Below are 11797 nucleotides of genomic sequence, written 5' to 3'. Positions count from 1 at the left end.
CTCAGGTGGCGGCGCCGCCCCAGCCACCGCCGCCGATGGCGACACTCCCGGAGATCGATGCGTCATCGCCGGAAGCGCTGGCGGAGATGTGATGGGTGGTGAAGGAGAGATTCCTGAATCGCTCCAAGTGGCCCGAGATCTTCATGGAGATCCTGCATCGTGCGACGTTCGAGGAGCACGCTCGCTTTGCGGGCAACGATGGAGGCATGGACTTCGAGTTCATCTTCTGGGCGATCCAGGAGGCGGAATCGTCGGACCTAAGGCAGGCGGCGAGATGGGCACGATTCAAATCGAGCTCCCCGTCAAGGCTCAACATCTGGCCTCCTCCGATGCTGCAGATCTCCCGTATTCCACCGGAGGCGCTGCCGCTAGGGGCCGTGCTCCCCAGGGTTCCTTGAAGCTTCAGGAACCCGGTGCATGGGCCCTGCAGGGTGCCCCTGCTCTACAACCAGGCACTACTAGGGAAAAGCTTATACACAGAAGTTTATCAGTAGCGCGGTCCAAAAAAAAGGCGCTGATGCTAATTATTAGTAGCGAGGGTATAAAACCCGCGCTACTACTAAGTTGATAGTAGTAGCGAGGGTTATAAACCCGCGCTGCTACTAAGTGTTCTTCACCATGCCCTCCGGGACAAACAGTAGTAGTAGCGCGGGTTCTAAACCAGCGCTACTACTATGTGAATAGTTGTAGCGCAAGTAAGGCAGCCGAGCTACTAGTATAAACCCACCCCACCAACAGTCCAACTCCACCGTCCACCCGCCCCGTTTATCAAAAAAAAATTCATCAAAGCCCCGATCCAGATCCCCTCCACCGCGGCCTCCTTCGACCTCCTCTCCTCTCCCAATCCACTGCAGCCGGCCGGCCTTCCCCTCCCCCCTCCGACCGCTAGCTGCTCACCCCCCTCCCTCCTCCGACCGCTAGCTGCTCGCCCCACTCCCTCCCCGTGAGAAGCTTGGTCCAGCACCGAGCGGCGCCGAGAGCTGTCCGCGTCGGGCACTGTTGGCATGGAGAGCAGCGCGGCGGCGCGGATGGATCCTGAGGCGGCGACGGAGCTGGCGCGGAAGGGGGTCACCCTCCTGCTCCTAGACGTGCCCCAGCACACCCTCCTCGGCCTCGACACCCAGGTACGCCGCGCCTTGCACTGGTCGCCCCTCCGGTGGCTGCGCTTCGATTTGATTCTAGAGATTTGACATCGGAGATTATGCTGCTGATTCAGGTGTTCTCGGTGAGCCCCAGGTTCAAAGGGATCAAGATGGTGCCCCCAGGCCCACATTTCCTCCACTACTGCTCCCCCAGCAGGTACCAGTAGCATGCTTGACCAATAACACATCCAATTCCAATCCTCTTCTTCTTTAGGAGTTGTACTAGTTTGATGCACTATCTGAGGAATTTCTTACTGCTGGAGAAATATTAGTGATTTAACTAAGTAATCTAGAGTTGATACAAACCCTCTGTATTGACACATTCATGTGAGAGTGGATCCAAACTTGCTTTATGGACTAGTGCTAGATTAGAGGGCCTGCGAGTATGCGACCACAAAAGAAAACACAAAGCTACCACATTTGACGAAGAGTCCTTTCTCGGCTCATGGCGTAGAATGGTTTTTTCAAATAATGAGCTTGTTCCACTGTCTTCTCGGCCATATTTAAATATTATTGTTACATAACTTTAACTGATATGACACAACAACCATCTTACTTCCATACATTTTAATTCTGGCGTAAGGAGCACATTCACATCCTTGTACAGTTCTAAGAGCTACTTTAGAGGATCATAGAGAAGAGTTCATAGATTCTGTGGCTTGGTAGAGAGAGATACGAGTGATTGATTGGCTTCTTTAGTGCTATAAAATATTGCGAGATGTTGGTAGCCTTTTAGATAAAATGTGGAGTGTGGGGTGACTCTGGCTGTAAACTGAACTTGGTTCAGTTCAAAACTGCACTGTCAAATCTGGACAGCAAGCTTATATCTAAAAAATGAGTTAGCTAGGCTTAGAATTTTGAGTTGGCCCCTTTACATAAGTTTTAGATAAAGTTCCAAGGTTTCTTTAGAGTATTTATTTGTGTCGTTTGGATGTACGGTTTGAGAGCATCCATCAGTTTAGTTTGCTGTCCCGAAATATATGTTCCTGGGTACAGTATTTTGATATGGGAGATTAGGCCCTGTTAGAGGTGGTATTAAAATAAAGTTACATCATGAAAATTCTAGAGGCTGTTCTATAGATACTTAAACACATATCATTTGTCAGGTTTCGTTTGGTATATTAAATCCTATGAAATTATCAAAGTGGGTTGTACTATGTTGGACAGAATTTTATGTTTGGACTTGGGTGAATGTAACCAGACTTATACTCTCAGATTTTGTCATAGTTGATGGTGTGAGGAATTATAATGTGATAAAGTATATATGAGCTGTGGTCTTGGCGTAGAAAAGATCCAAATGACCAGTTGTAGCCTAGTTGTGTCATAGATAGTTTTTGTTTGCATGGTTACATGGTGTGGCTAAGGCAGAAGGTGTAACCAAATATGATGCAGGTGAAGCTGCTGCAGATCAGAAAGGTGAACACATGTTCACCTGTATTAAGATATTTTCAGTAATTTAATGCTGGAATGATATCCTGTAGCGAACTGGGATTATGGTCTGTCTCTTAAACTGTCTTTGATCTTGTCCATAATGCTTCCCTGCAGAGCAAAAAGGTTCAACAACCATGAAATCCTAGCTGAGGACGTGCGAGACTGGGATATAGCCAGTGACCGGGGGCAAGGGCAGCGTGCGCAGGTGCTTTCTTTATTTTCAATCTAATTGTTGTGTGTTATTATCTTGAATACATTTCTCTTTTAATTCATTTTCAATCTTCCAAACCTGGACATAGTTATTGTATCTTATTATCATCTTTGGAAGTGGCCGGACCCTTCCGCGAACCCTGCGCAAGCAGGAGCTAACTAACAAGTTTTCACTTTCTCGATTGGGTGCAGGGTGATCGATGAGGACTACTGCGGCCCGATGGGAGTCGTGCTCTTCAACTACTCAGAGGCAGACTTCACCGTGAAGCCCCGCGACCGTGTCATACAGATTATAGTCCAGGTGATTGCGACGCAGGAGGTCCCCGGGGTGGAGGACCTCAACGCCACCGTTCGGAGGTCACCGAGGTGGAGGACGACGCCACCGTCTGGATTTCCTCAAGGTGGAGGACCTCGACGCTTTGTACATACATCTAGAGAAGTGGTCTGGTTAGGTTGGTGGTGAAACACTAGAGAAGGTAATAACCTTTTGATGACGGTTGTGTGTGTCCTCGTGATCTCTTCGAGTTGAGATGTTGAATGTTGCATCCATGAACACTGCAAGTGTTAAGATGGTTCTGTGAAATTTATTTTGCATTGGACGTGTCTCTGATCTCCATTCGTGAATATTGCATCTATTTTTATTTTTTTTAATTCCCAATTTGCTACTAGTAGCGTTGGGAAAAAAGTGCCCTACTAGTATCTAGGATACTAGTAGCGCTGGTGTTGTAGGCACGCTACTACTACTTCATTAGTAGTAGCGCGAGTCTGTAATAGCAGTAGCGTGGGTGGCACACGCTACTACTAACAAAGTTAGTAGTAGCGCGGGTTTCTCCCACGCTACTACTAACTATTAGCTGTAGCGCCTTATTAGTAGCGCCGGTCCCCGTGCTGCTGATACACCTAAAACCCGCGCTGCTGCTAGCCTTTTCCCTAGTAGTGAGGGCGCAGGAGGATCAGGGGCTCCTCCCTGGAACCTCCACCATGGCCGGGTGACCGCGGGGAGAAACCCCATTCAAAGGTATGAAAAAATCGATCCAAACCCTGTTCAATGATTTACTTTGTGTTCGTCCTGAATTTCAATCAATTGGGGATTCCCAGATTGTTCTGGGTGGGGGATTTCGTAAGGAAATTGAGGGTGTTACAAATGGAAGGGTTGTCCCTTCGAGTAGCCCTGGCGAGTCCTCACCCATTCCTGGAGCGCCGTGATTCCCTCCTGAAGTTCCAATTCCGGTGACCAGTTCTAACTCCGGTGAGCTTGTTTGTGCGATGGAGGCGGGGATGCGTTCAAACGAACCAGTCACTGCGGTAGGGCCAAAACCCACCCCATCTCCGCTGATCAGGGGATGTGTGGCTGGGAAGAAAGCGGGTTCTCGTAATATGTTTTCCACTTTGACACGCGGGTTTGGAGAGGAGGTGGCGGATTTTTTCGAATAGTTGTGGGTTATCCCTTCCCCAACCCGTAGGCGCCCCCTACATAAACCAAAACAGACGCCTCCAAACCCTAGTTATGCCATCCCAGATTGTTTTGGGTGAGGAAAGATCTGTTCCACTCCAAGAATTTTACGGTCCAAGACTGCTTCCCAATCTCTTCTGTTGGTCCGTTTGATCCTATCCCCACCACCTTCAAGATCTCCACCGAAGACCCTAGGTTTCCTAGATCGTTTGTGGAGGCTGTTAAGAAAGGGATGGAGAATCGTGGCCAGATGCCACACAGAAATCGCCGGCCTATGCCAGGGAAGAAACCCAACCCCCAGGAGGGGAAATCTGCTACTACTGCCGTGGGTGCTGCCGGGAAATCAGGTCAGCAGGGGGCGATCAAATCCAACTAGGGGACCCATGCCCATGTGGTTCCTCCGGCAGCTGTAGCCCCACCGCCTCCTCCACCTCCTCCAGTGGTACAGCCTCTTGATCCAAAGTACAAAGATATGATCTGCTTCAATTATAGTTGGCCTGGACACTATGTGGGGAATTGTGTGGAGGCGAAAAAGTGTTTTATTTGCGCTGGGAACCACAATGTCAACAATTGCGCTGCTTGGGTGAAACCACAACCTGCTGCTACTTATTTTGGTAGTGTTGCCTCTGGACTGGGTTTTTATCATATTGAAGTTCCTATGGCGGCCGAATCCAGTTGGCTTAACTACAAAAACTGTGTTGTTCTTAAGGTGGTCAAGGGGGAGGTTTCTGTCTCTGATCTGCTAACACAACTGAATGGGATCTTTTGTAAGAACAAGGAGTGGCCATGGAAAATCAGAGAATTGGAGAACAAGAAATTCCTGTTAAGATTTTCACCTTGGAAGAATGTGGATGACTTAATTGAATTCCCTCCTTTTGAACTACCTATTGATGTAGTATCTGTCAGGATTTGTGAATGGGAAGGCATGTTGGATGAGTTTGGAGCACTTACCGAAGCCTGGGTGCAGATTGAAGGAATCCCACCTAAGTGGTGTGCCTGGAAAGTGTTTGCCCAGATTACTGCATGTTTTGGTATCCTTGTGGATGTGGATTGAAATGGGATTTTCAAGAGTTTTTATGAAATTATTCGAGTCAAGGTTGCCTGTAGAGACCCAAGGAAGATTCCTTTTGAGAGATTGGTGGAGATGAAAAAGAAACTGTACCTGTTGTTTTTTACAGTAGAAGGGTTTGAACAGAATGGTGAGGACTCTGATGGAGGTGATGATGATCTAGGTCTAGACAATCTTGGCAGTGACAATGGAAATAACAGTAAAGAACCTAAGGATAAAGAGGGCATGGAAGAAGATGAGGCAATTGATGAATTGGACAAGGCCAATTTTCGGACCAAGACAGCTACCTCATCCAGCTCGAATAAAAACAAATCTCAAGTGACTACCTCTATAGTGGAAGTCCATCCAGTGAGATCGATAAATGAAATGCAAGTTATGATTTCTGATGACCTCAAAGTTTGGACACCAGTGAAAGTTGATGAGGGTGAAACTGAATCTTCAAGAGTTGAAAAAAGTGATGCTCTGTCAGTCCATCTAGACTACTGTTCTGAACAACTTAGCAAGTTTGAGATGGAGGAGTCTGATGTGGAAGAGGAAAACAACAATATGGAGATGGAATGTTTACCAGATGAGCTAACCTTGGCAATGAATTCAGTTAAAAGATCTCTGCTCGATTCTCTAGAAAGAGCAGACACCATGGTCAAGAAAAAAATCAACAACAAAAACTCACCTATCTGGGGCCCCATGATACGTCTCCAACGTATCTACTTTTCCAAACACTTTTGCCTTTGTTTTGGACTCTAACTTGCATGATTTGAATGAAACTGGCCCGGACTGACGCTGTTTTCAGCAGAACTACCATGATATTGTTTTATGTGTAGAAAAGAAAAGTTCTCGGAATGTCCTGGAAATACATGGGGGCACTTTTTGGAATTAATAAGAATTGTTGGCGAAAGAATTAATGTCAGGGGGCCCATAGCCTGTCCACGAGACAGGGGGGCGCCCCCCAGGGCGCGGCCTCCTATCTCGTGGTCCCCCTGGACCTCCTCCGACCTCAACACCAACTCCATATATTCATGTTCGGGGAGAAAAAAATCAGAGAGAAAGTTTCATCATGTTTTACGACACAGAGCCGCCGCCAAGCCCTAATCTCTCTTGGGAGGGCTGATCTGGGGTCCGTTCGGGGCTCCGGAGAGGGGGATTCATCGCTGTCGTCATCATCAACCATCCTCCATCACCAATTTCATGATGCTCACCGCCGTGCGTGAGTAATTCCATCGTAGGCTTGCTGGACGGTGATTGGTTGGATGAGATTTACCATGTAATCAAGTTAGTTTTGTTAGGGTTTGATCCCTAGTATCCACTATGTTCTGAGATTGATATTGCTATGACTTTGCTATGCTTAATGCTTGTCACTAGGGCCCGAGTACCATGATTTCAGATATGAACCTATTATGTTTTCATGAATATATGTGTGTTCCTGATCCTATCTTGCAAGTCTATAGTCACCTATTATGTGTTATGATCCGACAACCCCGAAGTGACAATAATCGGGATACTTCTCGGTGATGACCGTAGTTTGAGGAGTTCATGTATTCACTATGTGCTAATGCTTTGTTCCGGTCCTCTATTAAAAGGAGGCCTTAATATCCCTTAGTTTCCGTAAGGACCCCGCTGCAACGGGAGGGTAGGACAAAAGTTGTCATGCAAGTTCTTTTCCATAAGCACGTATGACTATTTACGGAATACATGCCTACATTACATTGATGAATTGGAGCTAGTTCTATATCACCCTATGTTATAACTATTGCATGAGGAATCGCATCCGGTATAATTATCCATCACTGATCCATTGCCTACGAGCTTTTCACATATTGTTCTTCGCTTATTTACTTTTCTGTTGCTACTGTTGCAACTACTACAAAAACCCAAAAACATTTATCTTTACTTTTGCTACCTTACCTTTATTATCATACCACTTTGGCTACTAAACACTTTGCTACAGATACTAAGTTATCCAGGAGTGGTTGAATTGACAACTCAACTGCTAATACTCAAGAATATTCTTTGACTCCCCTTGTGTCGAATCAATAAATTTGGGTTGAATACTTTACCCTCGAAAGCTGTTGCGATCCCCTACACTTGTGGGTTATCAAGACTAATTTTCTGGCGCCGTTGCCGGGGAGCATAGCTCTATTCTCTGAGTCACTTGGGATTTATATCTGTTGATCACTATGAAGAACTTGAAAGACGCTAAAACCAACATTTTGCCCTCAACTACGAGGGGAGGTAAGGAACTGCCATCTAGCTCTGCACTAGATTCTCCTTCCGTTATTAGTAAGCTTGCGACACCTAAACCTGCTACTACTATGAATTCTGATATGTCGCATGTTATTGATGATGCCACTTCTGCTATGCATGATGAAACTACTTCTGTGTGTGATACTACTTTGCCATTAGGTGAATTTCTTGATGAACAACTTGCCAGAGTTAGGGGGGATGATATTACTGAAGAACCTATTATTGATGATAGTGATGATGAAGGTTCCCCCAATGATTATGTATTACCTGTTGTTCCTAAGGGTTATGTTATGAATGAAGCAACTGCTATGGAAATTCTTGCTTGCAATGATAGAAATGATCTTAAGAAATTATTAGCTAAATGGAAGCAACAGTCTCTTAATGCTAAGATGAAACCCGATCCTGCTTTTGCTACTTCACCTATCTGTGTTACTGATAAGGATTATGAATTCTCTATTCATCCTGAGATTATTACTTTAGTTGAATCTGATCCTTTTTATGGCCTTGAATCTGAAACTGTTGTGGCACATCTTACCAAGTTAAATGATATAGCTACCCTATTTACTAATGATGAGAAGTCTCGCTATTTTTATATCCTTAAGATATTTCCGTTCTCATTAAAGGGTGATGCTAAGACTTGGTATAATTCTCTTGCTCCTGGTTGTGTGCGTAGTCCCAAGGATATGATTTATTACTTCTCTGCTAAATATTTCCCTGCTCATAAGAAACAAGCTGCTTTGCGGGAAATATATAATTTTGTGCAAATCAAAGAAGAGAGTCTCCCACAAGCTTGGGGAGGCTTCTCCGGCTACTTAATGCTTTGCCTGATCATCCTCTTAAGAAAAATGAAATACTTGATATCTTTTATAATGGACTAACCGATGCTTCCAAGGACTACTTGGATAGTTGTGTTGGTTGTGTTTTCAGGGAAAGAACAGTCGACGAAGCTGAAATATTATTAAATAATATGTTTACTAATGAAAATAATTGGACTTTTCCCGAGCCAGTTCCTGAAGTAATTCCTGAACCAATTGAGCCAACTCCTGAGCCTATTCCTAAACCCACTCCGAAGAAGAGAGGTGTTTTATTTCTCGGTCCCGAAGATATGCAAGAGGCAAAGAAATCAATGAAAGAAAAAGGTATTAAAGCTGAAGATGTTAAGAATTTACCACCTATTGAAGAAATACATGGTCTTAATATACCGCCTAAAGAACCACATTGTCTTGATAACCCGACATAGGTAGTAAAGGTAAATTCTCTCTATAGATATGATAAAGTTGAAATACCCTCTACTAAATTTCATAGTCCATGTTTAGATGAATTTGATGACTTTATGGCTAGACAAGAAAGTTTTAATAATTATGTTGGTAGAGAGTTAAAGAATAATGCTTTCGAGATAGGTCGCGTAGGCGATAATATAGCTAGAGTCAAAGATGAACTTCACCGTGTTAGCAAATATGCTTCTATGGTTGCTACTCAAGCTGAGCAAGTACTTAAAGCTCAAAATCATTTGCTTGATGAATTAAATAATAAAAATGACTTTGCTGTTAGAGTGGCTACTAGAACTGGTAGAATGACTCAGGAACCTTTGTATCCTGAAGGCCACCCTAAGAGAATCGAGAAAGATTCTCAGAGAAATAATTTAGAGGCACCTAGTTCTTCTAAAAAGAATAAAAAGAAAGACGATAGGACTTTGCATGCTTCTAGTGAACCTACTTTAGACACACCTGAGAATCCAAATGATATTTCTATCTCTGATGCCGAAACACAATCAGGTGATGAACATGAACCTAGTGATAATATTAATGATAATGTTCATGTTGATGCTCAACCTAGCAAAAACAACGATGTAGAGATTGAACCTGTTGTTGATCTTGATAACCCACAATCAAAGAATCAACGTTATGATAAGAAAGATTTTGTTGCTAGGAAGCACAGTAAAGAAAGAGAGCCATGGGTTCAGAAGCTCATGCCCTTTCTTCCTAAACCATCCAAGTCAAAGGATGATGAGGATTTTGAGTGCTTTGCTGAAATGATTAGACCTATTTTCTTATGTATGCGCTTAACTGATATGTTCAAAGTAAATCCTTATGCTAAGTATATGAAGGATATCATTACAAATAAAAGAAAGATACCGGAAGATGAAATTTCCACCATGCTTGCTAATTACACTTTTAAGGGTGGAATACCAAAGATACTTGGAGATCCGGGTGTACCAACTATACCATGCTCCATTAAAAGAAATTATGTTAGAACTGATTTATGTTATCTTGGAGCCGGCGTTAGTGTTATGCCTCTCTCTTTATATCGTAGACTTGAATTGAATAACTTGACACCTACTGAAATATCTTTGCAAATGGCTGATAAAACAACTCCTATACCTGTCGGTATTTGTGAGGATGTGCCTCTTCTGGTTGCAAATGTCACTATCTTAACGGACTTTGTTATTCTTGATATTCCCGAGGACGATAGTATGTCTATTATCCTTGGTAGACCTTTTCTTAATACTGCAGGGGCTGTTATTGATTGCAACAAAGGCAATGTCACTTTTCATGTTAATGGTAATGAGCATATGGTACACTTTCTGAGGAAACAATCTCAAGTTCATAGCATCAATTCTATTGAAAAAGTTCCAACTATCATTTTTGGAGGTTTTGAATTTCCTCTTCCTACTGTCAAGAAAAAGTATGATATTCTTATTGTTGGGGATTTTCATATCCCCGTTGAGGTAACTTAGTGTTATTCGAAATTTTTCCGGTTCCGTGTTATTTGGAATGAGTTTTGTTAACAAGACTTGATCAACCTTGTTAGTGGATTCATTTTGATGATCACGAGATGGATGAAACTAGAAGGCACAACCTTCTGTACCTTCTTTTTACTTTCTGTTATTTAGAATAAATAAAGCAAAAATAATATTATCTGTCTATTTTCTGAATTATCCATGCATTAATAAAAGTGCTCCAAATGCCCTGCAAATTTAGTATGATTTTTTCTAGAATATTTGAGAATTTTAGGCATTGAAAACACTGCAGGAGGGGCAAGCACCAGGCCACGAGAGAGGAGGGCGCGCCCCCCTCTAGGGTGCGCCCCCTGTCTCGTGGGCCCCTGGTGGCTCCCCTCCACTTATGCCAGCACCCACACACTTCATCTTCTACCCAAAAAAATCCCCATCCAGCTCAAGCACGAGTTCTAGCTTGTTTTGCTGCGATTTTCGATCTCTTAGCTCAAAGCTCCATTCACAAAACTGCTTTGGGAGATTGTTGCTTGGTATGTGACTCCTCCATTGGTCGAATTAGTTTTTGTTCTAGTGCTTTATTCATTGCAAATTCTTACTGCATAGATGACCATGTTCTTGAGCTTGCATGTTAAATTTTTGAGATCCCAAGCAATTCCAATGCATGATATAGGCTCTAGGCACTTGTAGGAGTAGTTGCTATCAATCTTGTTTAGTTTTATTCACTTTTATTTTGAAGTTACCAAAATTTCAGAAATTTTTAGAAAAGAAATATGCTTAGAAGAATGTACCAAGGTGGTTCCTCGGCAAAGAAAGGGCCAAGGATTGCTATACGTGAGCAAGATGTTAAACTGCCGAGGGACGCGAATGTACGGGCTTGTGAGTGGCCATCCAATGATTTTATGGTCGAAGTAGGCTTCAAGGAGGAATTTGACGCATATGTGCGTAATGCTGAGCTAGAGGACTTCTTACAAGATAAGTGTCCTCAATATTATCAATTGACTGATTCCTTTGTGCGGAGGTTCGAATATATTTGTGTGCATAATTCTCCTAGTGTCATGTTTGATATTTATGATACATCTTATACCATGGATTTAGAGGATTTCACGACTGCTTGCAAACTCCCGCAGTGGGGTAATATTAATGATACTCCCAAATCTGAATTTAGAGATTTTCTTGCTAGTATTACTGTGGGAGAATCTAGGGACATAACACAAGCTATCATAGGGAGCATTCATTTTCCTACTATACATTATTTTGCTCTCTTTATTGGTAGATGCATTAACGGCAAGGACGAGGCATGTCACATGTGCGTTCCTGATCTTTGTGTCCTCAAGAGTGCTGTGTCAGGTTATAAAAGTTATAACTTGGGGGCAATAGTTGCATGTAGGTTACAGAATACTAGTAGAAGGGGTAATTTCTTTGGAGGAATTTATGCAACCCATGTGGCTAATTTTCTTAATATAGCTCCACGAGAGGGGGATATGATTGTACCTCCTGTTTATTTGGATAAAGAA

General features: G+C 43.4%; 1 protein-coding gene across 1 annotated transcript; it reads left to right on the top strand.

The window, feature by feature from the left end:
• Positions 1-764: 764 nt before the first annotated feature.
• Positions 765-3388, top strand: LOC119278297 (protein AAR2 homolog). Its single transcript, XM_037559655.1, has 4 exons — positions 765-1124; positions 1217-1299; positions 2688-2778; positions 2976-3388. Exons 1-4 carry the CDS (start codon positions 1005-1007, stop codon positions 2985-2987), a joined length of 306 nt encoding a protein of 101 aa, XP_037415552.1. The 5' UTR covers positions 765-1004; the 3' UTR covers positions 2988-3388.
• Positions 3389-11797: the final 8409 nt, after the last annotated feature.

This window comes from Triticum dicoccoides, chromosome 3B, assembly GCF_002162155.2.
Source record: "Triticum dicoccoides isolate Atlit2015 ecotype Zavitan chromosome 3B, WEW_v2.0, whole genome shotgun sequence".
Taxonomy (NCBI): Eukaryota; Viridiplantae; Streptophyta; class Magnoliopsida; order Poales; family Poaceae; genus Triticum; species Triticum dicoccoides.
The sequence above is the reverse complement of the archived record's forward strand: the minus strand, read 5'-3'. Positions and strand labels throughout refer to the sequence as shown.

Excerpts from the sequence above, each read along its gene's own strand:
- LOC119278297 (XM_037559655.1), top strand. The coding sequence starts at position 1,005 with ATGGAGAGCAGCGCGGCGGCGCGGATGGATCCTGAGGCGGCGACGGAG. Across the intron at positions 1,125-1,216 it reads TCCTCGGCCTCGACACCCAG|GTGTTCTCGGTGAGCCCCAG; the intron begins GTACGCCGCGCC and ends CTGCTGATTCAG. Across the intron at positions 1,300-2,687 it reads CACTACTGCTCCCCCAGCAG|AGCAAAAAGGTTCAACAACC; the intron begins GTACCAGTAGCA and ends GCTTCCCTGCAG.